This window comes from Pezoporus occidentalis, unplaced genomic scaffold (assembly GCF_034315485.1).
Source record: "Pezoporus occidentalis ecotype Australia unplaced genomic scaffold, CSIRO_AGI_Poc_V1 ctg12, whole genome shotgun sequence".
NCBI lineage: Eukaryota > Metazoa > Chordata > Aves > Psittaciformes > Psittacidae > Pezoporus > Pezoporus occidentalis.
This window is the reverse complement of record NW_026912994.1, coordinates 2,080,481-2,108,161: the sequence shown is the minus strand read 5'-3', so window position 1 is coordinate 2,108,161 and position 27,681 is coordinate 2,080,481. Positions and strand designations below refer to the sequence as shown.

Here is a 27,681-nt window from a genome sequence, read left to right as displayed (position 1 = left end):
GGGTGTTGTCTTTCAAGATCCAAGTTTAAATGCAAAAGGCTTGGATGGCTTACAAAATACTTGCATATGGGACACGAGTTCAAGCATGAAATTTGGGACTCCGTGCCTGCCTTCCTTCAGTCGGCATCACTCGTGCGACAGGTTGAGGTTTCGGCAGCTGGAGCCACCACCTGAGAGAGGCCCTGGAAGGTCTGTCCACCAAAATCATCTGAGAGATGGTAACTTGTGCCGGGGGGGAGTGGAGCGGGTGTTCAGTGCACTTGAAAAGTGCTGCCTTAAATCACCTTGGAGGTTGCAAGCACATCTATCAGAAAAGATGTACAATAGAAATAGCCAGTGAAGCTCCTTACAGGGCGCTGCCAGGTGACTTCACTCTGCCAATTCTGCCAAAAGGCTCTTTCTCCCGCCTCAGTTTTTGCTAGCCCAGCTGAGCCTGAGGGAAGGGTTTGCTGTTGTCAGCTTCTGCCAGCAATGGTCAGAGGTTTGGGGGGTAACAGAACAATTAGCGTGGGAGCAGTATGCGGTAGTAAAACAAATAGTAAAATAACCAAACCAGCCAAAAACCAAAATGCAGACTGGCTCTTTTTTGTCTGTTTGAAAAATGCCCATTTGTAGCACAGTTGCTATGTACTTTGAAAACTGCACTGGAGAGAAGCAACTGCTCGCTTCCTACAATGCCTCTTCCCAAGTTTGTTGTGTGGAGGTTGGTTTTCTTTAATGTGGCCACACATAACCAAGTCATGTAAAATCTGAATGGAACAGAAGCCGGTCACTATCAACTTGGGATCTTTTTTATTTTCCCTGTCCTGGTTGATGACACACCAACACTGGTAAAGTAATAGTGTAAATAACAGGGTCAGACTGAAGTGGGAAGGTAAAGTGTCTGCAGGTTGGGAGGATGTTTTTGACTTGGCTTTGGCTAGTCAGCTGCCTAGTCTGGTCACTGGCCAGAATTCAGGAGTTTAGAGCATTGTAGCTACACACAGTGGCTCTCTGCTACATTGCTTCTACAAGAGCCTTGTATTGCTGTTTCAGTGAGGGAAAGTACATGAATATGTTTCATCAGTCGCCCATTTTTGTGGGTATTTCCTTGGCATACATCACCTCAGATTGAAATGGTGAAAGTTTTGTTGTCCTGTGTTGCTCATCAACACACCCCAATTCCCAAATGTTTCCTACAGGACACTGCTCGTTCAGCCCCCTGTTCTGGTTATTTTTGGAAATGTTTTCCTTCCTGTTTCATTCCCTAATTGTTGTTCATTGCTGACATTATAAGGAGACATCTGTAAAATGGTGAGTAGCTAGAGTCAGATGTGGGCTGTGCTGCAGTCACATAATGGAAGAAGAATGTATAAAAATTGGAACTTGGAATAAAAAACCACACACACCATGCAGCTGTATTGGAAAGATCGTTGGGGGAGCTTCAATACTAAATACTTCAACTCTCACACACTTTGACTGTGTTTAGTCAAACACCATCTGGGAGAGAGTCCACAGATGGAAACATTTTGCTGGGACTTGGCTTCTGTGGCTCTAAGAAGCCTCTCCTCGCGCTGACATTTCCTTGTCGGTGTGCAAGGGATGGCACAGCCCCATTTACCGCCCTGCAATGCCCCATATTGATGTTTATGCTTGTCAGGACTTGCACATTTTATTTTACTGATTATGGAGATTCTCATTAACTGAAATCCTGGTGGTAAATCATTGTTGTGAAAGAAATGGCGTGTTGTTTGCACCCAACAGACTCCAGCTGTGAAATTTCAGTGTATGTCCTGCTTTGTCTTGCGGACCCTTGGCTCGGCAGCCTTTCCTCCCAGGAGACTTGCTGCAGCCCTCAGAGGAGCCCTGGCCTCGTGTATGTCCGTGAGAAGGGAAACTTCAAAAAAAGCACTGGACAAACACTCTGAAACAGTAATACTACCTTGAGTCGCCAGCGTTTCAGCAACAACTGTGTAAGTAACAGCACAGTAGATCTTTGAAGTGAAAGCTGCCAACTCCCCAAAGACCCCCGCTGGCTTTCCTTACCTCCCCACCTCCACAGGAGGGAGGAATCAATGTGATTTGCCCAAGGCTGCACTGCAGGGTTGGATTCTGATTGATGGGTCTGCCCCAGTAAAAGGAAATTGGCGTTCCTTGTCACTCAGACAGTTCAGAGTAGGTGTTGCCTTCACTCCACTCATTGCTGTGCAGAGAGGTGACAGGTAACAATCCAGTAAGACCTTTGTCATTAAAGGGCACGTTCAGGACACTGGGGTTGGTGGCAGTGGTGTTGGGTGACAAAATGGGATGTTTCCTACTTACTTGCCACAGTAATTTGGAAGAGCATCCCTTCTTTAGAGGCTTTGGACAGACCGTGCTGTCAGCCTCCCTGCACCCGAATGGTTGGTTGGTGATGCTGGTGTCAGCCCACGTGGGACCCGCATACGGGGGTTCTCCTGAGCTGCTGTAGGTGAGCTCACTGCGGTGGGTAACTGCACAGTAAATAGGTGAAATTCAGGAACTCTTCAGGGCTGCCTCTAATACTGGTCTTGTGGCTGAAAGGAAAACATCAGCTCCCAAACTTGGGAGGAACAGGAGAGGGAAATATCCCTGGGTTGCCTGCTATTTGATTTAATTACGCTCTCCAATTGCGTAACCTGGACCCCGACGCCAGGCCACAGGAATGTGTTTTTATGGGCTACTCCTGCCTAGTTACTGTAAACACAGGCCAGGCTCAGCTATGGGCTTTGTTGCAGCACCACTTGGTGGCAAGGCACCTAGTGCAGGCTACAGCTGACTCCTGGAAGCGGTGGTGAGAAATGATGGGTGCTGCCAGCACAGCAGAACACTTTCCTACGTGCAGACTCTGATTGAAGCATCAACACAAGTCCCTGCACCCCAGGGATAATCTCTGGTCAAGCAGCTTCAGTGGTTCCTTATCTCTGGTGCTGCAGAGGCAGCTTGCTGCTATCATGGCCTTCTGTGTAATACGCCACGCTCAGAGACTTCAAAAGAAAATTGGCAGAAAAGACATTTATTTCTTGAGTATAAATTTGACTGAGAAAAATGCCATGTTAGGAACAAACATTCTTGCTTTGTGTATTATTAAGGCTTAATAGACAGACTAGATGACCTTTAAAGGTCCCTTCCAACCCAAACTATTCTATTAATAGAGTAGTCTAGTGACTGCATCTCCATGAGCTGGCCCACAAAGAAGAGTACCAGAAATGTTGACCCTTTATTCCTGGGCAGCTGGGGTTGCAGAAATGTGGGTGGCATTACTAGTGATGAGCTCCCTAGGGCATACTCCCTGATGCAGGTATACCTAGAGCTGAATCTGCCCACGTCTGAGGAGCTTCTGATCTGCGGTTTTTGCTTCAAATCAATTCATGGACTATTTTCTGCAAGGAGCTACTCTGGAGGCTCCATTTTTCCAGGATGGTTGAATAATGTTTATTTCATAGTTTGCCTACTACTGCTACAGGTAAAATGGGACTAAATCTGCAAGGGATGTTAAGTCTCATGATTTCTGGATGACAATCTGGGTTCAAAACTATCTGTCTTTTAGCTATAAGTGGATTATCATTTGCCATTACTAAAATAAACCTGCATGTGGGGCAGGGCTTGGGATTCAAGACTGCAGCTGGTGTAATCCTTACTGTGAGAGGTTTTGATAGCTTCCTCTGCTGAACAATATGGCCAAATGTAAAACATCTGCTCAGATTTATAGTCACTTTCAGGGATTAATTTGCACTTCTGAGTTTGGCCAGACTTTACTACAGTGTCAGTTTGCAGGCTCTATGCTGGCCAGAGCTGGTCCTTGTAGGAACACTGGGGCTCCTTCCATGTATCCTGTGCACAACAAAGAGGGCCTGGCAGTGCTGACAACCTCAGGTGGCCTGTGATCACCAAACTAAGTATTATGCTGGCCAGTGCCAAGTTTCAGGTGATTAGTCAGACTGCTTTGAGCTAGTCCAGCTTTTGAAAAGTCCACCCTTGCTTAGCTTAGCTGGAAGCGTGGAAGCACACTCGTTATAGCACCATTAGAAAAATTGACTGGCTCAGACGTTTAATAAAGGAAACTAATATAGAAACTGAGGGTGGTTGGCTAGAGCAGAGTCTCTCAGTAAATTGGGTGAGCAGTTATTTTCTCTTCTATTGTCATGTTCCGTACAAAGCTCCTTGATGCCAGCTGGCTTTATCGGCATGTATTTGCTTTCATTTCTGAGTACCATTATTTCCTGGGTCTTTTTTTAAGTATTACAAGAAATACTTGTAATACTTAAAAAAAAAGACCCAGGAAATAATGGTTATTTTCTTGTATTTACCTGCCAATATCAGAAGTGCTTTGAGGCACCTGTGGTAACTGAAAGCTTCTGCAATTGGTTTAAATTATCTGACAAGAAAAAGTATGATTAACTTGTTTAACCACGTCTCCTTTTCAAAGGCTACACAGCTGGTGTTTGTACTTACAAGCTTCTCAGAGCATTCCAGAGTTGCAGGAAGAAGTGTCATCTACTCAGTGCTTAGCTTTGTTTCATGCATGAACACATCTGCGAAGTCCTGTGCTCCTATTTACACTCAGCATTTTAACAGAATTATTTAATGCTAGAGCTGTGTGTTGGTTGAATGTCATACATACTTCCAATGGCCTAGGACTTCTGTGTGGCAAAGGTTGTATCAAGAGGTAAGTATCTTGCCACGTCCAAGTGCACCTCCTCATTTCCCTTCAGAAATCCAAGCCACAAACAGGTTGCTGGTGTGCATGGCCTTGCAAAGCAGCACTTTTAGTAGATCTCAAGTGTCATTCTCACAAACTAGCAAAAGGGCTGGGGAAGTAGTAAAGCCCCTGGAACTGTGGAACAGGGTAAATGGTACTAACAAAACCATAACATGGCTAATACAGCTACATTCAGGCTCTGGTTCTATGATTCTGTGGCTGAAGGTCATAGAATCATAGAATAGTTAGAGTTGGAAGGGACATTCAAGACCATCTGGTTCCAACCCCCCTGCCATGGGCAGGGACACCTTCTACTAGACCAGGTTGCTCCAAGCCACATCAAACCTGACCTTGAACACTTCCAGAGATGAGGCAGCCACAACTTCTCTGGGCAACCTGTGCCAGTTTACCTCACAGTAAATAATTTCTTCCTAGTACCTAATCTAAATCTACCCTCTCAGTTTGAAGCTGTTCCTTCCCCTTTGTGCTATCCCTACATGATGCCTGACAAAAGCTAGATAATCAGTGTGGAAATACCTGCTCCACAGTTCACTTCATGGAACTATGAGTTAGAGAGGAAGTGTAATGGGAAAATATCAGGACTAAGCAAAAGCGTAACAAGTTAGGAACATGTGTAGGAAGAAAGGGTCTTGGGGTAGTATTTTACTTTTAAAAATCCACCTGTGATGTGTACAGCGATGACTCCTATACTTTACAGTCCTCCTGAAGTCCTCACTGAATGCATTTATGAAGTAGCTCCTTTGTGTTGTCAGGCGTTGTGCTTATGTTCATCTTACTGTTTGTTGAAAGACCTGATGATCTCTAACATCATCCTGCGACAGCAAGGCACAAGCAGCATCAGTACTGACAGCGATAACATTATAAAGCTTGCATACAAATAGTTATACAAACTTAATTGATCTAAAATATGTGTAAACAAACTGTAGCAGCAGGAAAAATCCCTTTCACTGGGAATTTTCTGTTTCAAGTGAAACTGAGCATCATCTTTCAATTTTGTGCACCTCATAGAGGTGCTGTGAGGTCAGGGAAACCTTTGGGTGGTCCCTTCCTACACACATCATTTGGAGTTGGCTGTTACTAGAGAGCCTTAAGTATCCGGCTGAGAACTTAGTAAGTGACATATGACGTATTAAGCAGCACAAGGCGCCAGTGAAAACAGCATTGTAATGAGTGTCCCCACTGTACTTCAAACACTGAACCTTCTACTTGTACATTTACTCTAGTTTGTGTAGTCCATTGTTGTGTAGCTAGAAATGCCCATTTCTAGCTACTTACTTGGCTACTTACCATGGTCCTTTTCAAACTAGTTTCTATCCACCTGTGCTAAACAGAAGCAACAATAGTGGTTCTGTATTGTGAAAACCAACCTGGAATACACAAAATGAAGAGAAAAGGGATATAGCCAGAGAATCCACTTTAATAGGCTGCTATACAGGAAGACTTTGTTCTATGATACATTCTGGAAATAGTTTTCAAATGTTAGTTGCAGATACTGTATAAAATAGATACCAGTATTATTGATCATACATCAAGATTCTTTAATAATTTAACCTGCTATTAAGTAATATATAAGATGTGTGATGGAAGGTGAGCAACACTTTACAGGACAATCTAAATCTATTAAGTAGATCTGTATCTCACCACAAGATTGAGCCACTGGTGTGCCATCGTCAGACTACAGAGCAACCACAAAGTCACACACGCTGGTACATCTGCATATAGTGTAATAGAAGGTGAAAATCCCATTTCTCAAGCAGTTCCTCTTCTTTGCATGACTTTTTTGGCTTTGGTCTCAACAGTAATACTGTGTGTGCTTGTTTGGTCCATGCAAAGCTATGAACAGTGTCTTGTTAAGAAAAAAACAGAATTTAAATTGTAGAGGCATAGTTTCACTTAATTTAGGATTAAAATGCAGTAGTATCTCTCTGGTCACAGAAAGGTTCGTACCTGCTCTTTCTGTGTATCTGTTGGAAAGGGAGGGAGGAAGTAGCTACTTAAGTGTTTAAAGCAACACAGCTCGCAATGTCCAGACTCTATGTAGGATACTCAGTTAGCTGAAGAGGTTAGCAAGGATTGTACTTCTGTTACAGCATGTGTTTGGGAAAATACAGGCCAGAGGGTGGCAGGGAACAACCCAGAAAAAACAAGATCTGAAACTGTCACTTCTTTACCCACAGGCTTATCACACCATTAAGAACACTTTCACTCCAGAATATACAACATGGCAGCTGGGTTAAAACTGCAAACTGAATGTTTTCTATTGTCACAGGGATCAAGAGCATACTTGAAAAAAAAATAATGCTGCTGCTGTTTTGCTGAATTGCAAGCAGTGTGCACATCTGCCAGTTTTACAGAGAAATTTCCCATTAAAACAAACTTCAACAAAACCAGACCACGGGAAACAAACTCCATATTTAGTAAAATACTATTGGCACCACTTGCCAAAATGTACAATGCTGTAGTTCTACAGTCCTTACAGAGGAGAGGGTGTCATCTTCACTCAAACATTTCATAATGGCGTGTTTGCCTTACACGGGGTACCATATCGATAAGCAGCCTGCAGAGGAAAGCACAAGAATGTTGGTGCAGAGACACTGGGAAGCCCTGGAACAGGGGTGTTCTCTTTACTTATAAATACTAATTTATGTTATGAGTTAATTGATGTTCTAACAGCCTTCTCTTGCTTTCTCCTGATCAGAATTAATCCCACCCTGCAATTAATACTGCATGAAAGGGTGTGTAACACAAACTGTGTGGAGCAGGGCTCTCCTTCGGGAAGCTTGGCTGCAGAGCTGCACTGAAAAATGAGATACACTGTTGTGGTCACTCGGGGCTGGAGAAGCCATGGTGGGATTAGTGGGCCAGGGGCTGCTAGAGCAACCTGCAGCACAGGAGGATGCGGGAGGAAGGGGTCTAACAGAAGAGGAGAATTGCAGTAGTTTCACAGACAGAGTTCAGTTTAGCCCTTCATCAGCATTCATTGTGTCTTGGTGACACACTGGCTCAGTGTGCTGTCATGCAGACTGATGGCATGTGTGTAGCATGACTTTCAATGTTTCTGATGCTGTTTGGTATATTTATAGTTTTGTATGGATTTGCCTCTACATTTTTCAGTAAATTTTATAATGGAAATAGTAATTATAGGGATTTTTCCAAGAATGGTATTCCCCATTAAATGGTAATTTAATTTTCCAAGTTTAAAAAAAGCCCACACAGCTTCCAGGTGACGGCTTCCTGCAGCCTGGCCAAGGTCTGCTTCTCAACAGGCACAATTCCAATTAACTAAGATGCTACATCTCCCTCTTTTTCTTACGGCAGAAAGGGGGATAAAATGCAAAAACCCTTTGTTATATTCCATGCAGCCAAGGGAAACTGTGGCAGCAATGAAGCACATAGCAGAGTTTAATTTGATTTTATTCTATTTCTGGTGTCATGAATCAGAAAAAAAAAAACACCTTAAAATTCAATGGAAACAACATTTGAAACACGACTGGCTAATGTTCACTTCAGAAGTTACTATAGGGTAAGGCTAGGATGGAAACCACTAGCAACATCATTCTTTAAACTTGGGCCACCTTCCTTCTAATCCAAACTGTATCTGGAAAAAAAACCAGCACTTAGAAATGTTCCATAAAAGCAACAGGGATTGACTTAATCCAAGATTCAGGGTTATTTTTCAAATGTTTCAAACCTTGTATTTCCAAATCCAGGTATACAAAAGTCTTCTAAAAGTACTCAGATTCCTTTTTAAGCCCTAGCTTCTTTCCAATAGATGTGAGACACAGTCTTTTATCCCTTTCCATACACTTTGCTTCAGCATTGGCCACAAGTCTAACAAATTCCAGCAACTGATTTTACTGGAGTTATATAAGCCTTTAAGAGCTATGGCTTAATCACCCTAAAGAGACAGCCCATCTGCCGTACATACTGAAATACGTGCTATCAGGAGATACTCACTTGATTCCATAGGCAAATATTGTAAGTCCAATTAAAACTCCTATACTGCCATCCAGATACCAGACAGAAGAATTATGTTTAAAAACTTCTGCACTAAGAAGGATGGAAAATCCCATTATTCCACCTACAAGAGAGTTGAAACCTAGAAGGGGAAAAAACAAATAGTTAAATAAAGAACTGAATCTCAAGAAATTTGCTTTAACCATCTCACCTAAGTGAAAGTAGTCTGTAGGGAGACAAGGCGTTATTATACCCATGCCACCAGAGAAGGGCACAGACCCTTGGGAGAGGTTACACAGTGGCACCTTTTGCAGCAGTGCAATTCGTTCACATGCAGTTACCCAGAGGTCTCTGCTGCCACCTTCATTTCAACAAATCAAACACAGAACGGTCAGTGTCAGACCAGTGTTTAAGAACACTTATTCTGGTGGATATAAACAACTTTACATTAATTAGATGGGGCTTTGAGCAACCGGATCTAGTGAGAGCTGTCCCTGCCCATGGCAGTGGCTTAGAACTAGATGATCTTGAAGGACCCTTCCAACCTAAACCCTCCTCTGATTCTGTTAAACCTGTTAGTGCCCATCTTGATTTCATTAGTCCCAATTCTCTGTTTAGTTACAGATCCAACTTCTAGCTGCTGTTTATTTCAAGATGCTTTCTCCTCTTGATGCCAATTTTCCAAACAGCAATATTCCCTCAAAATACTGGACCTGCTCCATGTTGACTCTGACAGTCAAGCGCTTACCTCTTTTTGTAGAGACATCTCACTTATTGTAATGAACAAAGCATCTCTGAGCTGTGACAGAGGGACTGGCTGACTGCAGCCCTGAGTATGCCTGCTGTAGCCATGTTATCCTCCAAAGAACATTTTCATAACTTATTAGTATTGCTGCATGGGCAAATATCCACAGTTTGACCTTCAAAGGCCACTTGGTAAAGTACCCAAATGCTCACACTTTCTCTGAAAAGGAGCAAACAAACAAGTCCAGTATGCCAGGAGCTCATGAAAAGGAAAATGGTTTTGCACAGTAGCATTTCAAAGACCTTTTCTTGAAGCTTCTTAGCCCATTCCATATATTTACTTACATGTAATTGGCACTACAGCTTAGAGCTGCATACACTGCTCATTGCATTAGGGAAGACATACAGAATAATCCTAGGAATATTTTCCATTTATGCCTTAGACACATCACAGGAGCTTCCTACCTATTATTGGCATTTTTATGAACGTACTTTTAGATTTCCTTTTCAAACCCTTTCTCTTTGTCTCCAAGATTGTCCCTTCAAAATCCTCCCAGGGGGTTTTAAATAGTTAATGCTTTTTCCTTTAATTCTTGTTTGACTGGTTATTGGTTTGGGATTTTTTGAGTCAATCCTTGTGTTCATTTTTTCCCCCAAATTCCCTTTTTCTCATTTTAAACCCTCAATAACCCAAAAGACATCACCATTGTTCTACAAAATAAAAAAGTCACTGATTGATAATGCGTTCATTTGATAGATAAATGAACTATTTAATCTAGTTAACAAGTGAAAAAACAAACTTGGACTAACCTATATTGGTGAGGCAACTCTAATCAGCAGCTGCTTACAGTACTGAGCCAGGTATTTTTTTCTCCAATCTCCATGACTGCCAGCAACCACATAGATGACACCTATTCCTGAATGCTTCCTTTGATCTGAACCTCTCACATCTATGCCTTAGCTAAATCATGTTAAGACCTTCTGAAAGATGTAGCTGAAAAGTGACCTTTCCTAGATATCCCTACAGCTGAAATGCTTGTATAAACCATCAGTATTTTGCTTAAGATTCACCAGGTCCCTGTCAGTAGGTACTTAAAAGCAAAGGAAACCCTGGCGCAGAAAAGCATGTCTTACTTTACTAAGTCTATGGTAGAACAGGGCATACAAAGGTTTAATGTTTCTAGCCATGCAAAGAGAAGGGGGGTGGGGGTTTTTTCTGAACTGTTGCAGTGCATTCTACAAGTGGTATCCCAGGCATTGCATGTAAATGCCTGATTATTGGATTAATTATACCAGTAAACTTAAACCAATACAGACACAATTATTCTGCGAACACTCTAGTCTAGAAGTACTCTGATTTTTTTTTATTCCTGGGAAATATAACTTACACTACTAATACATGGCAATGAAATATATATTGAATGAAATATATAAAGAATATTAAATATAAATTATTAAATATAAAATAACTATAAATTTAAATGAGATTTACTTCCCATGTTCCAGCTTAAGTCAGAATCCATCAGTATGATATGCAAAAGGCAGGAATAATACATTTTTTTCCCACCATTGGCTGATGGTTCCAAATGATTTAAAAGCTGCTTACAAAGGAAATTGTTTTCTCTCCCTGACTTTGTCAGACAGTCAAACCTTTCATTCCCGGTGGGACAGGAAATCACATAATGGCTGCAGGTATTAATCCAGAGACCATGTTCTGTGCATAAGGCTTGCACAGGAAAAAGTAGGTGACTAAATCTGGGAAGAAAACAGGTACCTAAAACCTACAGGAAAGCTGGCTGACATCACCTGTCACATACCTGCCTTTCACCTCCTAGATGTTACAAAACTCAAGATAGGAATTAGCTGGGTTTATTATCCAAAAGGCCATGAGCTTTTGCTATGAACAAATTGTACAAACAAATAACATTTTGCCTCATTAGGAGGATTCATACATTTGGGTTTTAAAGAGATAGTGTTGTCAAGGTCTACTCTAAAAAAAATTATTCCTTTTAGAAAGTGTTGACAGAGGTTGACCTGTATGAGAGAGAATTTGCTGTTTTGAAAATAAACCTATTTTTCAGGAAGAAAAATGTATGCTCATGTTACTCAAAACAATTTGTTGGTCTACAGCCAGTGATTGCAGGAGGTAAATTAGCAGGAAACAGAAACACTAAAAAAAGATATGCAAGGGAGTGCTAAATCTGTCTCTGCTGCTGAATCACATTGTCTCCTCCTGATTGTTAATAAATCAAGTATATATGTAAATATATCTTGTGAAAGAAGATATTTAACCGCAAATGGTAAGATCAGCCCCCTACATTTTCTGAAGTAGAGGAAAGGGGGATAAAAAACAGACCGAGGTAATTGTATACTTTATTCTCTCATTTTTTTAATCAAAGAATAAGCAATCTGCAGCTCAGAAGCAATGTAATTAGCATGAGGATGTAATTATGGGGGAAGAGATCTCTGTGTCATACAGGGGACCCATTCAGAGCTATTCAGGAATTTTTCAGCTAATATTTTGTCTGAAAAAAACACTGCTCTGTTTCAAAAACAAGCTGTTTCTTTTTTAAAGGGAGGGTTAATCATTTGCCAGCCTAGACACAGATCTGAAACGGTCAGCATGTCCCACTTACACTCACACAGCAAAGGAAGTCAGACTCAGTGGTCTGTAATTCCCAGGATCCTTTCCAAGAGTCCTTTTTGCAGGTTGGAGATCTTTTTGTTTTAAAATGCCTAGGCTGGCAGAGTCCATAGTAAAGAACAAGATCACTGAACAGAGAATCACAAATGCAAGGAAGCAGTAGCTTAGCTGTAACCCCCGCACTGATGTTTAATTCCTTTTTTGCTCATTTTGCATTTAAAATATGAATACTCATGAAAGGTTTATACAAATGGGATAACATAAAATATAAATATTCATAATATGTGTTATCACACATCACAAAAAAAATGTTGAGTATGTTTAAGTTACTTAAAATAAAGCAATTCTACGTATCCCTAGAGTAAGCTGAAAATTCTGTTTCCTTACAGTGAAATCTTTAGTGGAGTAAAATAATTTACGTACCACAATCCATGCATCATTAACACCCTACCGTGTATGTTTACAGAGTATTCCAAACTATCCTGTGCTTGCAGGTAAAAACTGGCAGGGGTTTGTAGGGCACTGAGAAATCTGCACCATCACTGTGGCCTCATTTGTGTATATAGATGGTAACATAATAGAGCCCCACTGCTTTCTGAAGATTAACAGCCTTAAGCCTTATCAGTAAGAGGTGTATCAGGAACGTTTAAAACATACCTTTAAACATATTTTTAAAGCCAGTAACAGGCAGGTGCTATACACCTGATTCAACAGAGTAGTGGCAGTGAAGTCTTCTAAGGATGTAGTAGACAAGATTCCCCTTGTGCCAAACTCCGGCCAGGCCAGAGGAGTGTAGGGCAGTAGGCTTTGTTTTACACGTGCTCCACCAGCTCTACTGAGTGGAAAGGAAAGCACTACAGTGGCAAATTATGTCTGCAGGGGCTATGTATGAATGATGTTTGTGATTCCTGCTCAAGGCAGGGTGGGCGTTTTCTGCAACAGACTTGCTTCATTTTAACTCTAGGGATGAAATTATTTACTAGGCATAGGCATGAGGAACGATGTGACTTAACCAAAGCTATATAAGCTTATGTCATGTCCCCCCCTCTGTAGTCTAACCTCTAATACACACATTTTTGTTATATGCTCTACCTCTAACTTGCTGTTATTGCTAACTATCCATACAGTAACTGTTTGACTTCCACCAGACGTACCCATTTCAGCTGAGGTATGTGTGCAAGAGGCTAGTGGTACCACAGGCTTATCTAGGGTTTTGCAGGGCATTTTCCATTTCCCAGTGGAAATTATTTCAATACTGTTTCACAGCTGTCATCATGCAAGGGTCACTCAGATCCTCTGCACCTACATTACCTGGAAGAGTCTATAAATGCAGCAGCATCAACTTCACACTCACCATCAGTTATCAGCGCTCTGCTTGTAAGGACCTTTCCCAGCATAAATTTGATTACTGCCAAGACAGTGCAAAGGATTCCACTTAAAACAGAGACACTATACAGAAAATCATCCTGAAAGAAAAGATGTCAGATATTAGCATGTCTTCATGCCCCATATAGTAAATGACTAGGTACTGTGCAATTATTATTGCCACTGAAGTACACAACCTGAGAAAAAGATTTCCTGAGTTATGACTTCCATGACAGCTGGTGTTTATTTTGCTTTTATCACCATCTGTAGTTGCTTTTGCTAACAGAATTAATGACAGTTCCAAACAAACAAATTTTGAATTGACCCAAACTCCTCAGAATGAGGAGGTTATACACCTGCGGGGCAGACTAATTCAAGCAATCGAATCCCCAATCCAAGCAGTAGTGAAATCCCCACATGCAGGATAAATGCTTGAGAGTATAATCCTACTTACCAGGCCTTTGATTTTTGGCATGAGAAATAACCGTTTAATGTTGTTTCTGATTCTGTGCTTGCTTTGGTTTTGTTTAGTTTCCTTCTTCTAAGGTAAAGTCTGGTCCAAGCTACACGCACAAGACTTTTGATACTGACATGCAAAGTAAGGTTTAGCACCAGAAAACAAATTTTCCATGGACTATCATTTCACAGCTACAGAAATACCCACATTGCTTTATTTGAACATACCACACCAGCTCTCTCTAGGCTCCCTCTGCAGAAAGCTGCATGTCTGTGCAGGGCAACTAAGAGTAACTAGAGATCCTTTAAAGTGCATTCTCTAAAACTCATCTGGAGGCACCTCCCTCTTTCTGTTGACTATTTTCAGTTTGGTTGGGAAGCACTCCTGGGCACTGGTATTGCAATAAAGTGTCTAAATGAAGGGAGTCCCTGTGCCTTCTCCCCCCGAGGTACCTCAGCCCATGAGCTACATGGAAAAACCCAAGCGAGCTCTTAGCATCCTTGCCTGCCATCTAACCACAGAGCTTTGAAAGAGATTAATTTATTGCTCTTACTAGAAGCTTTAATTTAAGATGTTGCAACACCAGTACAAATAAAAGAAATAGCAAGAATATTATTTTTATCTGCAGGCTTAAGTGGGCCAGTGCACTCTGGCAAAAATCCCTGGTGATAGTAAACATTGTCATGGTGATTCATCATCAGCTCCATCCATTTTTGTTATTTTAACAGCAATTCAAAACCCAAAGAAATAAAAAAAAAAAAAAGGTTTTGAAAGCTGCTTAGGAAGATACTGGGAATTAGATTACTGATATAATATACTCACATCGCTAAATAAATCATTCAACATGTTCTTATACAATTTCTTATGTCATACAAATTTTGAGGTCTACTTCACTCTCAGTCATGAGCTCATTCTCTAGTTCTGGTATGATAGTGAATATTAAAACAAAATGCACGGAGGGGAAAGGGAATAAAATGGAAGCAGTAAGAACACAAAACTCAAGCAGGGTAAAGGTAGGATTAAAAACATTTGTAAAATTGTTATTAGAAAATGACTGGAAAATACAGTCTGGCAATTTCGGAGTGCTAGGGAAAGACTAAAGAAGGACTGCTAATATTTGGTTGCTGTCAGCCTAGCAAGGAAAGCTGGGACCTTTCAGAAGACTTGAAATGACAACAAAGCTCCAAAAGTCTGGATAATCTCCACAAAAAGCACTTGAAATTTGGAATCCTTGTCAAATTCATGCCTCTAAATTTAGTGCATCTTTTTCAAAAATGTACATTTACCAGGCCCAAAGACTTAATTTTGACAGCCTCAAAAACTCTGAGTGGTCTTGAGATTTTAATCTAATCTCATCAAATATTTTACTAGATGTTTTAGATAATATTTAACATACAGCATATGTATAAGATTTACAAGAATAATCTGAAGCAGAATTATATGCTCCATCAACCTAGTCATCGCTATCCCAACCTGCCACATTAGCAGTTAGAGTGCCCTTCCCATATTACAATACAGAATGAGAGCTTCCCTCAGATGCACAAGTTTGTTTTTCCCTTTAATCATTTGTAATAGTAGGCATGGCAAGCAAACCTGCTTGTGATGCTCTCAAGAGCACAAAGGCCCCTAACTCACTAAAGGGTGAGTGAGAAGTGGAGGAAAAGAGCAATGCAAAGGGGTGTGCAGATGGGTGCTCTCAGCTGGTGGCTAGCTCCAGCTTTTCACAGATGACGCGCTGGGCGAGTGCTCAAGGAGTAATCAACAGTTCAACACTGTGTTTCACTGGCGTCTCACTTGCTAATGGTCAATGACTACATGAGATCTCTTACTTCATCATCACACTACAGACTCTCCAGATACTTACTGATGGCTCCCAGGCATCCCTACCTCTTGTCTTCATCATCGTCCTTTGCAAAGCACAAGCTTTGTCACTAGCACAGAACTGAATGTTGTAGACCAGTGGAGGTGAGGTGACAGCATGAATTACTTTGCTATCAAAAGTTATGTTACTGTCAGCCTTGGACTGACAAATGGACTTTTCCTACACCTATGAAATTCTTTGGGATTGACTTGCAAACAATTACAAATACACATGGTTTGGAAAAAAAATGACAATTCCAATACAAGAGATGTTCAAAAGTGCAATTATGAAGTCAAAATCTTGAAAATGTTATACCTTATTCCCTCTGTTGTAGTGCAAGGCTTCATCATTATTTTGAGCTGGTTTGGTTTTTCTTTTCATGGTATGCACCATAGATTTTTGGGGCAAAATTTTTTTCCCCTACATGTGTTGCTAGACTCACGGTACATAGAAATGCATCTTGTCTTTTGTTCTGGTGATACAGCCGAGATCAAAATGAGCCTAGCCGCTTCACTGGAATCCAAGAATGACTGAAGTGTCATATGGATTTCTAAATCAACCCAAAGGGAATTAAAAAAAAAAAAGCTTTTTATAGAGACTTTGGGAGCTAGACATTCTTCATAAGTCTGGTTGCTTTGTTCATTGAATCACAGAAGCCAAGTTCATTTTGTTGCTAATACTAATCAAATAACCACTGATGATGCAGAAGGCCTGACAAAACTCCTTGTTATCACAGTGGACACAGAAAGGAATTAAAAAAACCTGCTCTTAATGCAAACACCTGGCGTTTTCTTGCTTTAAACTGTGCCAAACAGGTTTTTAGAAGACTCTATTCTTTTCTTAATCTCTGAACCTAAATAACAATTAAAATCACCAGCTCCAGTTCTTCTGGAGCTTCTACCAAAAGCCACGGGGAGGCAGCAGATACCGCAGTAACTGAGCACCAGAAGCAAGAAGACAAAACCAGACTCCTCAGTACTTTGCTATGCTTTCTGTGTGTCCAGGCACCCAAGAGCTGAAAGAAGGAGTGAAGAAGGTTTTGCAGATGTAAAATATCGGCCAAAACCACGTGGCGAAGCCAGCAGCATGGACAGTCCCTGCAGCATGCTGCCCGAGCCGGTGAGGTGGTAGGAGAGCAGCAGCTCAAAAGGCTGACTTGGCATTACTTTGCTGCAATGATAAAAGCTGGAGCTGGTTCAGAACAGCAGGACTCAACAAATTACTTAAGGGAGGGCTGCTGAGGGCCAAGCACCTGGGCTGGAGCTGGGGTCTCAGATGTGGCCAGCTGACAGGACTCACGACTGACAGAGGGTCTTCACTACAGTGCTATGGGCTCTGAAGAGTTAAACACATCATACTGTGGCTGTAAAATGATTCCCATTACACTAACTCATCCTTTGGAGAAGTGAAGAAAAAAGAAGCCATAACGGAGATCCAAATTAATAAAATAAGCCTGGCCATCTGGCACCATCTCCCTCCGGATCTTCCCGCAGTCCTGCCCTCTCCGTACCCCTTGCCTTCCCATCTGACAGTCATTAAGAGCACAAAGCACATCCAGTCAGACTCACTGTATGCGTCCTTGCTGTTATTTTAATTAAAGCAGCAGCAAATTGTGACAGATGATAAAAATTTAAATCCTGATCATTTCCATACGATAAAGGCTTCTCAGTGTGGTAAATAAAGCTCTTTCCTTTTCCATTCCATCATATTCCCTTATTGCTACTATGCTGTACGTTAGACCTTAATTAAAGGACACACATATATCTTATTAGATGACTTCATGGATAAAACAGTACTGTACATAAAGTGAGATGCCCATCCTGGGCTGCCATTTCATTACATAGCACTCTAATAGCTACAATCAAATCTTTGTTCGCAAAGTCCAGCCATGATGATCCCTCTTTAAGATTTTATGCTGTGACAGTTTCCCAAAAGAAAGCTTTCCTAGGATGTTTTTGAGTCCTAGAAAAGTAATAAGAAGGAATAATAGAAATCAGCAGGCAGCTTCCCTCTGCTTTACTCCACCAGTGCAGCCGAGAAGAGGGATCTGCAAAAACATAGCAACAGTTCTGTCCCTGCTTTCAAGGATTTCACCAAAAGCAGCAGTAATCTTATGGCTTAAGGAAAATTTCTTGATGATGATGTGACTTTGATCTCACTCTGAATCTACTGTAGAAACTAAAAAAAAAAAAAATAAAAAAGAAAATAACAAAAACCACAGGGAATGCTTCAGTGCTTGGCTTATTAGGGGGAGATATTTTAACCCAATTCCCAGCCAAGTAACTGCATTTCAGCTGATTTGCACTCCTAATCTTTTCCTAGAATGCATCTTGCTAATTCTGATATGAAATCAGGGCAAAGTTAAAACTTTGGCCTGATTACATATCTTATTTCTGCCAACTCCTCTTCAACCTTTAATTACAGTCACTTCCTCTAAATTCCACTTGTAGGATGCAAAAGTGCTCTTGGTTCACGTGAAGTGTACAGTATTGAATAAAAATATATTCACTGTGCAGGAGGAAGAAGGCATCTTCAGTGTTCCTCCATAGCAGTCAGAACACACACCCTATTATGATTAAAATGTATGTGTGATCTTCCCCTCTGGCCCTCCTTGGTAGCTCATTCTAGTGCAACCCCAAAACAAGCTGCTTCTCCTATCCCCAACTGCAGGTTTCTTTCCACTCTTCTGCCCTCTCCTTCTTTCCCTGTGAACCGGCCAAGGGCCTGGTTCCTTTCACTCCCACATGAGCTGGGAATTGTTGGTACTGCCTTTTTCATGACATTTTTCCCTTCTCAGGGAAGCTGGTGTCTCATGGTGGTGTACCTCTTCTCTGCTGAGCCTTGCTCATCTTGGCTGAGGAGGTAGGGACACGTTTCTGGAATGCTACAGATGCTGTTGGCAGGAGCAATAGCATAGCTAGCCCAGACTGAGCTGAGTTTGTGTTGTTAAATATTCATTTGCCCATCTCAGCAACTCACCATCTGTCTCACACAATGTCTCTTGATGACCCTTCCTCAGTCCAGATGACTGGTCACTCACTGTCCTCCTCAGCGCCGTCAGGGCCTGTTACCACCCTGCTCCCCATCCCTACCTTCATATGCTCTCCACAGCCTCCTGCTCCTCCAGGTCCTCCGACAGCTCTCAGATCATCTGCACACACACCAGCTGTGGCATCCCTAAAAGCATGTTACTTAACCAAAAAGCACTGGCTTACCTCCTCTTCCTGTGAAGGATTTCACTTATATAGATGGTAACAGAGATGACAGAGATGTTTCTAATACAAACACTTTTTTTTTTTTTTTAAAAAAAAGAGAAGAACAAAAAGGTCCAAATCTCTCCCACTTTCTCCCTCGTAATAAATAGTTTATGTTATCAGTCTAGAGGGAGCTTCTGGGAAGCCAGAGGGTCTCTCTCACCAGTGAACTTCAAAAAGGATAAGAATTTTAATTGCACTTCTGAAAACAACCCAACAGCCCAGTGTCTGACTCAAGCAGGAGACAGTCTCTTCACATGGAGATATAAAGAGCTATTATTAGTACCAAGGACAAAAAAAATCCCCAAACTTATGAATGTTTAAACTTGTATCTTTTATGCTGAAGTGCTGTGACAAAGCAATTCCACAGCACAGAACACTTTTCAAGAAACAGGTAACAAGCAGTGCACCAAATGCCGCAGCAGAGGCGCCGGGACTGGGAACCAAGGGGCTATGGACTCCATAGAACTATCTTAGGTGACGTTAGGACTCCTGCAGTGTGTGTTTGAAACTCTAAGATCACAACTCTAAGATCAGCGGTACACTTCACATAACCTAACAAGTGGCTAGTAGTTGCCAGTTTTTATTTCTTATCACTCTGTGGTAAAGACTGAAAACAAGACTTTCCACCAGTCACTTGAACAAAAAGTGAAGTTTAGTTGATAAATTTTTCCTAATCCTGGCTTACTAGCTAGCCCAAGTATACACAACATTCTCACCAACCTGTAAGAAGCACATGTATTTGAGGGTTAAATTAACTATTTAAGGCCAAACACCAAACCACCCCACCATACATAATAGGTAACAATCACAAAATAGGATTCTAATGTATAATTAATGTATCTGGCGCTTTGATTTGAAATTGTGAGCAATAAATTACATATATATATGTATATATTCACTATTTATTACATGTATATAATCACAAGTATTATTTCCTATATTGTTATTGACCTATAATTCAACTGCTGACATTGTTAAATATATTTAGGACCTATTTATTATAAATTATTAAATTAGTAAATAAATTAGAAATCATAAAGCTACACTGTGCCACCCCTAGCTTCCGATTTCAACTGCAATCAATAGTATATGATAGAATTACATGTGGCCTAATATCTCAAGTGATTTAATTTCTAAGAGCATCGGAGGCGCCACATCAGATGCCCTGCATATCTTCTGTACATGAACTGATTACGTTTTTTCTCCTTTGTTCTGCAGGAAATGTCAGAAATATGGCATGATGCTTGCTTACTCTTGCAAAAATGTGTCCTTTGCCATACTAATGAGGACAAATGCCAAACTGCATTGATATTACATGTGTTATACTATTACCCAGGGAAATGCAAGCTGCAACTGAATAGTAAATGGATATTGATTTACAACCCCAGGTGAAATTAAAACAGTTATTCTCAGTGTGGCTGGGTTGGGCTCTTTTAAGCCTTCTTTAGTAAACAATAAAAGGTTTGCAAATGCTTTGTGGCAACAGTCAAAATAAAACACACCATTTGCACTTAAATTTTATTTATACTATCCAAGAATATATAGTAATTGACATGAAGGAGGTAAAGGGGTAAATGAAAAATGACTTTTACCATGAACATGGCAAATATTAACACTAGGAAATGCAAGCACAAAACAATGCTTGAAACCTATGCTTGAGATTTAACTCTTTTCTCCATATATTAATAGAATATTAAAAAAAAAAACGCAGTAAAATTTACACAGAAATACAAGCACGATGTCATCAACAATGTGCGATATCACTATTCCTCCTTCTTTGTAATTGCATACCAAATCCTCAGGGTCAGTACTGGCTGTGGGTATAGCTCTCTGAAACATCAATAAAGGAATGCTAATTCCTTTTCCTAGTGGGAATTATCTTATTACAGCTAAAATAGGTTGGAGAACAAATGCTGCAAGTAACAATAGGGAAATATTCTGAATCTGACAGCTGGGGGGGGGAACAGTAAATCATGTTTGAGCCAACAAGACGTGATTCTATTTTAGGTTCAACACTCAACACTGTAGGGAGAAAAAAACAAAACAACCTTAAATTACATGATCAGAAAAATACTCATTTAATATTCAGTGGAAGGGTAAACAGAATGAAGGTTTTATATTCCAAATGTCAAATACTGTTTAGTTTTGTAAGTCAGGTGTATTGAACAACAGCTAAAATTATTAGAAACCTCCACTCCAAACACCCCAGCTGGCCTACTTCTAACACTTCCAGTAAGTGCATTATGAACAAATTAAAATAAAAGGGGGGAGGGAAGAGAAAGATCTGATCAGTGAAAATTATTTCTTTAGGGGTCAATGACATGAAACTGAAATAACTGCAACACGTCATGCTGAAGCAGACCCTCAAAGAATAAAGATTCACAACTATATAAGAAATTCACAGCTATATAACTATATAAATAGGAGAAGAGCACAGAAAGAAGTGGAATTTGTAGCTGTAAGGTTCCCACACATTAATGCCACATCTCTCTTTCCTGTTAAAAAAAAAAAAAAAAAAAAATTCTTTGGATTTTGTGATCTTTCACATTTTTTCCAAGATTTCCAGGTGTACAATACCATGTTCACAGCTACTCCTCACTGCAAACACGTGCATATTGTTTGGGCAGATCCACTGTACAGCATATGCATAGAAAGTGTAAGCCAGTGTCACTTAAAAATTCTGGAAGGGCTCAGGCACTGTATGGGCTCTCTACAGTACAAGCACACCTACATTTTATAGGTCATATTCCCCAAATATCTAAGCATCCTAGCTATATGATAAGAATAGTAGAGAAACAGTAAGATTGCCTTCAAAAACAACATGCTCCAAGACAAGTGGAAAATATCATCACATCTCTAAAGCCATAAAACAAAAAAGTTTAAATTAAAACTATTTTCAGGCAAATGAGAATGGAGGTCACAACTTGATATAAGCAGTGATTTGTGCAAATGTGTTGCTGCATGCAGAAACTGTCTACACACACATCCCCACACAGAACTGCCTCCAAAGGAAAATGAAGCATCTCTGCAAATTCAAGGAAAGGTTACAACAGACAGATCCCCTCTGGAAGGGACATAAAAGCTGTATTCTCACCCCTCTGTCCAAAAATCAGAGACCCATAACACGTTTTGCTGATGCTCATTAAAACTAATGTCCAAAGCTTAAAAAATGTGGGAGAAATAAAATCCATTACACTTCACACTGCATATATTCAGTATAGGCAGATTCCAGACTTTGGGGACAAACAGATCCCTTCAGTTGCAATATTTCTCCTCTATCTACCTCATCATTATCTCTTTAATTCACAACTTAATTAATTCATTTAAAAACACAATAAGCAATACAATTCTATGGATCAGTTGGTGGAAGGCACTGCTCTACATGGCAAATACTGAAAACGCTAACACAAGGGATTATATTTTGTACCCTGAGGATTAATACATATATCAATTACTTGAAAAGAAACTTTTCCTCATGTCAGGAAGAAGTATGTAATTAATACGAATGCAGAATTATATAATAACTGTATAATTAACTCACTGGCCAACTCTCCTAACAACAAACGTCATTTTTCAGGGCAGGCTTCTTGTTAATTATAATATAAATACAAAGTACTGTGCACAGGGAAAACCCTAAGTTTACCTAATAGTGACAATTCCTGAGCTTGCTGTTAGCTGCAGGAGATGGAATCCACAGTGAACGTTCTGTATAAATATCAGTTCAGTGCTCAACAGTAATTTGCAGAAATTAGCACATTGTATAAATCCCTGGTGAGCGCTATACCTTGAATTCTGTGGGCTCTTCAGACTTCCTCATCTAAAAATGGAGGAAAAACTATATAGAAAGGTACAAATAAAGTCTGTTATGACCAAAGACAGGCCCTTAACCTGACCCAGTATGGCCACAGTTGCTGTTGCATATACAAAACACACATTACCAGGAAACAAAATTCCAGACAAATGCTTATTAACCTCATCTGCATTTTCAACTAATTAATCTACCTAGTCATTCATACCCTGCCTTATAGGCTATTTCAGAGTTAACTACAGTCCTTGGCATATCAAGCAAGGGAACCAAAAGAAGAAATACACCATTGATGTGTTTCCCAGGTTCTGAAGCATTCAAAAGAATTACAAAAAAACACTGCCTGTGCTGAAAGCATGTGTAGAGACATACACTACCTATTATTTATTTTTACTTCACACAGAGAAAACAAACAAAAAGCAGAAAGAAAGTCAGAGGCAGTATTAAGAAATGCAAAAAGTCAGGAGCTCTGATTGTCCTCTCTTCTATGGCAGTGCAGATCAGGAGTGCTGTCATTCAGTGTTTCAACAAAATTACGTTCAGCATGGAGTAAAAGAGAATTCAAACAGGTGACTAAAAAATCCCTGACTGAGCTAAACCTGAGCTCCTGTCCTGTAAATTAAGTAGCTGCTCTCTGCAGTCTGACAAGAAACTATGGACATTTAAGTCCCTTACAGGATGGGGTAGTAGAGCTAGAAATGCCAGCTCAACAGATTTAATGTGTAAACCTGTCACTCTCCGTTTGGTCCTCCAGAACCTGGTGGTTTCAGACCTGCAGCTGAAATCATCACATGACGACAAGTCTGAATACTCCTGTTGATGAAAGTCCACATAAGTAAATCTATGTTCAAAACATTTGATAAAGGTTTTCAAACTATTTCTTACGTGAATTTTATATCCTTTCTTATTGGTAGTATTTTCATGAAAGCAACTCTTCTGAGATCCTCTTCAAGAACAACAAAATCTCTATGTTAAAGTTCTCTCATTCTTTCCCAGGAAATATCTTTCCTGCTACATGCATAGTGAGAACTGACACATATGAAACCAATGTAACTTATAGAAATGATCCAGAATAATTCAGAAGTGACTATGGTTTTAATCACAGCACCTTTCAATTAGCAAGTAGATACTTAACTGCTTTATCTGCTTAATTTCTCAAACTTGTCCATATCATACTATTTTCTCCAAAATTTACTCAAATTAAAACAAACTCAGAGAACTTCTCAAGCCTGCCAAGGTCCCTCTAGATGGCATCCCTTCCCTCCAGCATGTCAACCACATCACACAGCTTGATGGTGTTGGCAAACTTGCTGAGATTGCACTCAATCCCACTGTCCATGCTGCTGACAAAGGTGTTGAACAGTGCTAGTCCAAATATCGACTCCTAAGGAACACCACTCATCACTGATATCCATTTGGACATTCAAGCCATCGAGTGCAACCACACAGCCAATAAAATTGCCATAAAGACATACTTCAAGTCACTGTTTTGACACAGAACTGGCTACTTCACATTTGCAGAAATCACTGTTCTATTTTTCCATATATGTTATAGAATCATAGAATAGTTAGGGTTGGAAAGGACCTTAAGATCATCTAGTTCCAACCCCCCTGCCATGGGCAGGGACACCTCACACTAAACCATGTCACCCAAGGCTCTGCCCAGCCTGGCCTTGAACACTGCAGGGATGGAGCATTCACCACTTCTTTGGGCAACACATTTCAGTGCTTCACCACCCTTACAGTAAAGAACTTCTTCCCTTTCTCTAACCTGAACTTCCCCTGTTTAAGTTTAAACCCATTATCCCTTGTTCTATCACTACAGTTTCTGATGAAGAGTCCCTTTCTGGCATCCTTGTAGCCCCCCTTCAGATACTGGAAGGCTGCTATGGGGTCTCCACACAGCCTTCTCTTCTCCAGGCTGAACAGTTCCAATTATCTCAGCCTGTGTGTATGGAGGTGCTCCAGCCCCCTGATCATTCTCGTGGCCCTCCTCTGGACTTGCTCCAACAGCTCCATGTCCTTACATCCATACATTATAGCTAAATTACATGATAAGGTATTACAGAAATTAGTACCACTAGCGATTAGTTCAGTTGTGGTCCAAAGTAGAAGACAGCACCCTATATAAAAGAGTAGAGCAGAAACTTCTTCCCCTTACTTACTGATTTAATTTGAGCAGATTTCAACTCTGCTAAGTTGCTAATATCGCCTGGGCAGCTGCAGATCAGCTGAGAACATAATCAGCAAAGACCCAAGCAACTGAGAAGAATGACTATTTCTGCTGCAACACAGAGCAGCTAAAGCAAACAGAAAATCAGCATCAGATCCAGGCATGGCTAGAGCAACTGAAAAGGTTTCTATTAAAAAACAACCTTTTCCCCCATCTATTTTTAATGTAGCAACTGTCAGGCATAATACCTCACTGGCCATGACTTGCAGCAGTAATGCTGTTCTCTCGGTCTCCCCATTTTTCAGTGTTATTCTTAGTTTACCCACAGATATTTCACCTGTCATGCAACCCTTACTGAGTCAGTTTCCCACAGTGAGATGTACCGAAAGACTCTGGAATGAGAATCCTTGTCATGTCATTTAAGAGACAATGAACAGTACCATCTTTTTTCATACCTTGTTCTAACCTATTTCCCAGGCAGAATTGCAAGGTATGAAAATTCTGTGTATGCAACGAGGTTTTTACCCTGCTACTAGTCAGCCATCGTCCATACCCTGCCAGATATATCTTTCAAAGTGCTGGGAGTACTTGAGTGCCTAAATGAGTGAGAACAGTGGACCTTATGTCAGAAACAAAATTATCTATTTATCCTGATACTGAGCCCAATGTAAGCAGTATCCACCCTAACTTTCACCTACTTCACACAGTTTCAAGTGCACGAAAGTCTGAATCTGAGGCAGTCTGTGACAAAAGAGATCTGTACAAATTATTCGTACAGGGCACTTGAAATGTAATGGGACTTCCCATCAGGGATACTTTCCTGTAGGTCTGATTTCACCTTTTTTTACCTTCTCTAAATGCATTTCAAAAATTAGAAGAAGTACAACGTGTCTGAAGTCATACATAACTCTGATGCCTACAGGAGACATTTATCCCGGTGTAAGAAACAGAGCCCTCAATTGTAGACAGTACCTGTAATGATGGAAGAATAAAATATAGATGACACACCTTTTAAACCTTTGCTCTTACTACTGGAATTATCAGGGCATTTGCCCACAATGCATTAGACTGAGACATCAAATGAATCTGATCTACGCTGCCACAAATTCACCAAACGTGTTTTAATTATCTCTGCAGCCTCCCTTCTTTCTGCTTCACAGTGAAGACTATATATTTATTTTCTCACTAAATAGGAGTCAAACTGTAGCCAGATGCACTGTTTGGGTGCAGCCAAGTTAAGAGGTTGTTCTTTAGCTGGTCATCACAGTAGGGTCTCCCCTTATCCTTTTCAGGATCTCCTTCAGCCTTACTGGTGCAATGGCATCCATGCTCCTTCCCTAACCCAGTTCTGTCAAAATGTTTTGGTTGAGTTTAAGAACTGACTATTAAAAGTGTTTAAGCTAACCTAGATCATTTTGACAGAACCAGGCTGGTGAATATCTACTCGTGCTGTTACGCTGGCAAAGCTGAGGGGGCAGTAAAGTATGAAGACTGGAAAAAAGGAAAAGTGCAAAGAGAACATGAATCAGCTGCACTTAAAAAATGCACCTGGCTGCAATTCAGTAGTGCCTTAGTTCATGGGCTTTTGATATGCTATGCAGTTTTGCCCAAATTTCCCTAAGCTACTGAAAAAGTTTCTTTAGTGACACAGCTTCTTGGAATTTTCCATGAGAGCACAGGACCCAGTGGGTCATCGGCACTGCTAACAGTGGGTAACAAGTTGAAATTCCAAATTAGCCTGGTTTTTTTTCCAGCTCTGCCTCCATCTCATGCTTGAAAGTGGGGGGTTTATGTTTCCCTCTAGTGATGTGTTGAGAATGGTACTTGGCAGGGTGAAGCCCAGACGCAAAAGCCTGCACACAGTTACAAATAAACTCAACTTCATGAAGGCTGAATTTAAACCGTACAAGTCAGGTTGCATATGAACTGAAGCCTCATTTTCTTTGAGTACATTCGGAAGAATTTTCTGGGAGTAGAGCTACTGCCAAATGGCTCTCCCAGTGAGTAGCCGTTCTGGATGAGTAGAGCTTAGGGAGCTTAGGGAAGTTAATACCCAGCACTGAAAGGAAGCAAGCAGGACAGGACAGAGCAGAGCTGAGAGAAAGGCTGCTAGGGAGAGCTGCTCTACAGGCAAGTAGGGGCTGGCTTTCATAACCAAAAGAAAGCAGAGAGCAGGAGAAAAGCCCTTTGTGATGCTCCATGGTGAGCCAGTCAAAAAGCCAGCTCTTTCACCCAGCATGCTCCTCTCACCTGTTTCATTCCTGCTACTCATACATGGCTCTGAGATTGGAGGCAAGAGCTGGAAAACAAAAAAAATACAATCCAAAAATATTTTTCTACATTAAAAATAAAATACTGAAGCCATTGGAGCAGTGAACTGTGAAAAGATTCTCCTCATAAAATTCTACTACTTTCATTAAGCCCAGAGAGATCTCCGCTCTGTATGTTAACTCCTACAGTTCCATATGAAAGCTTTAAGTCATTAGGTTGAGAAAGATTTGGCCCATAAAGATAACCATGGAGAAGAAGAGATGGGATCAAGCCTGTAAAAACCCATTAACAACTATACTCCAACACATAAGGACAAAATACTCTTTGAAGACTAGGACCAGTGTGAGCAGCCAGGAAAGAAATGCACCTGCTACAGCTTTGCTGAGTTCAGTCGGGCTTGTTGAAAGGAGATGTTGGCCTTTCTCAG

At 40.7% G+C, this 27,681-nt stretch overlaps 2 protein-coding genes across 3 annotated transcripts in view; both read right to left on the bottom strand.

Annotated features, from left to right (window-relative positions):
* Positions 1–27,681, bottom strand: part of ZRANB3 (zinc finger RANBP2-type containing 3) — a 494,211-nt gene that overhangs the window by 217,480 nt on the left and 249,050 nt on the right. The gene's annotated exons all lie outside the window — the stretch shown is intronic.
* The window catches only part of TMEM163 (transmembrane protein 163), a 98,665-nt gene continuing 77,101 nt past the window's right edge, over positions 6,118–27,681 (bottom strand). For both annotated transcript variants that reach the window (XM_062606230.1, XM_062606238.1), the window contains 3 exons: positions 13,420–13,531; positions 8,678–8,819; positions 6,118–7,277 (listed from right to left, as the gene is read on the bottom strand). In XM_062606230.1, the coding sequence (XP_062462214.1) occupies positions 7,217–7,277; positions 8,678–8,819; positions 13,420–13,531 (315 nt within the window). In that variant the 3' untranslated portion in view covers positions 6,118–7,216. The remainder of the gene's footprint in view (positions 7,278–8,677; positions 8,820–13,419; positions 13,532–27,681) is intronic.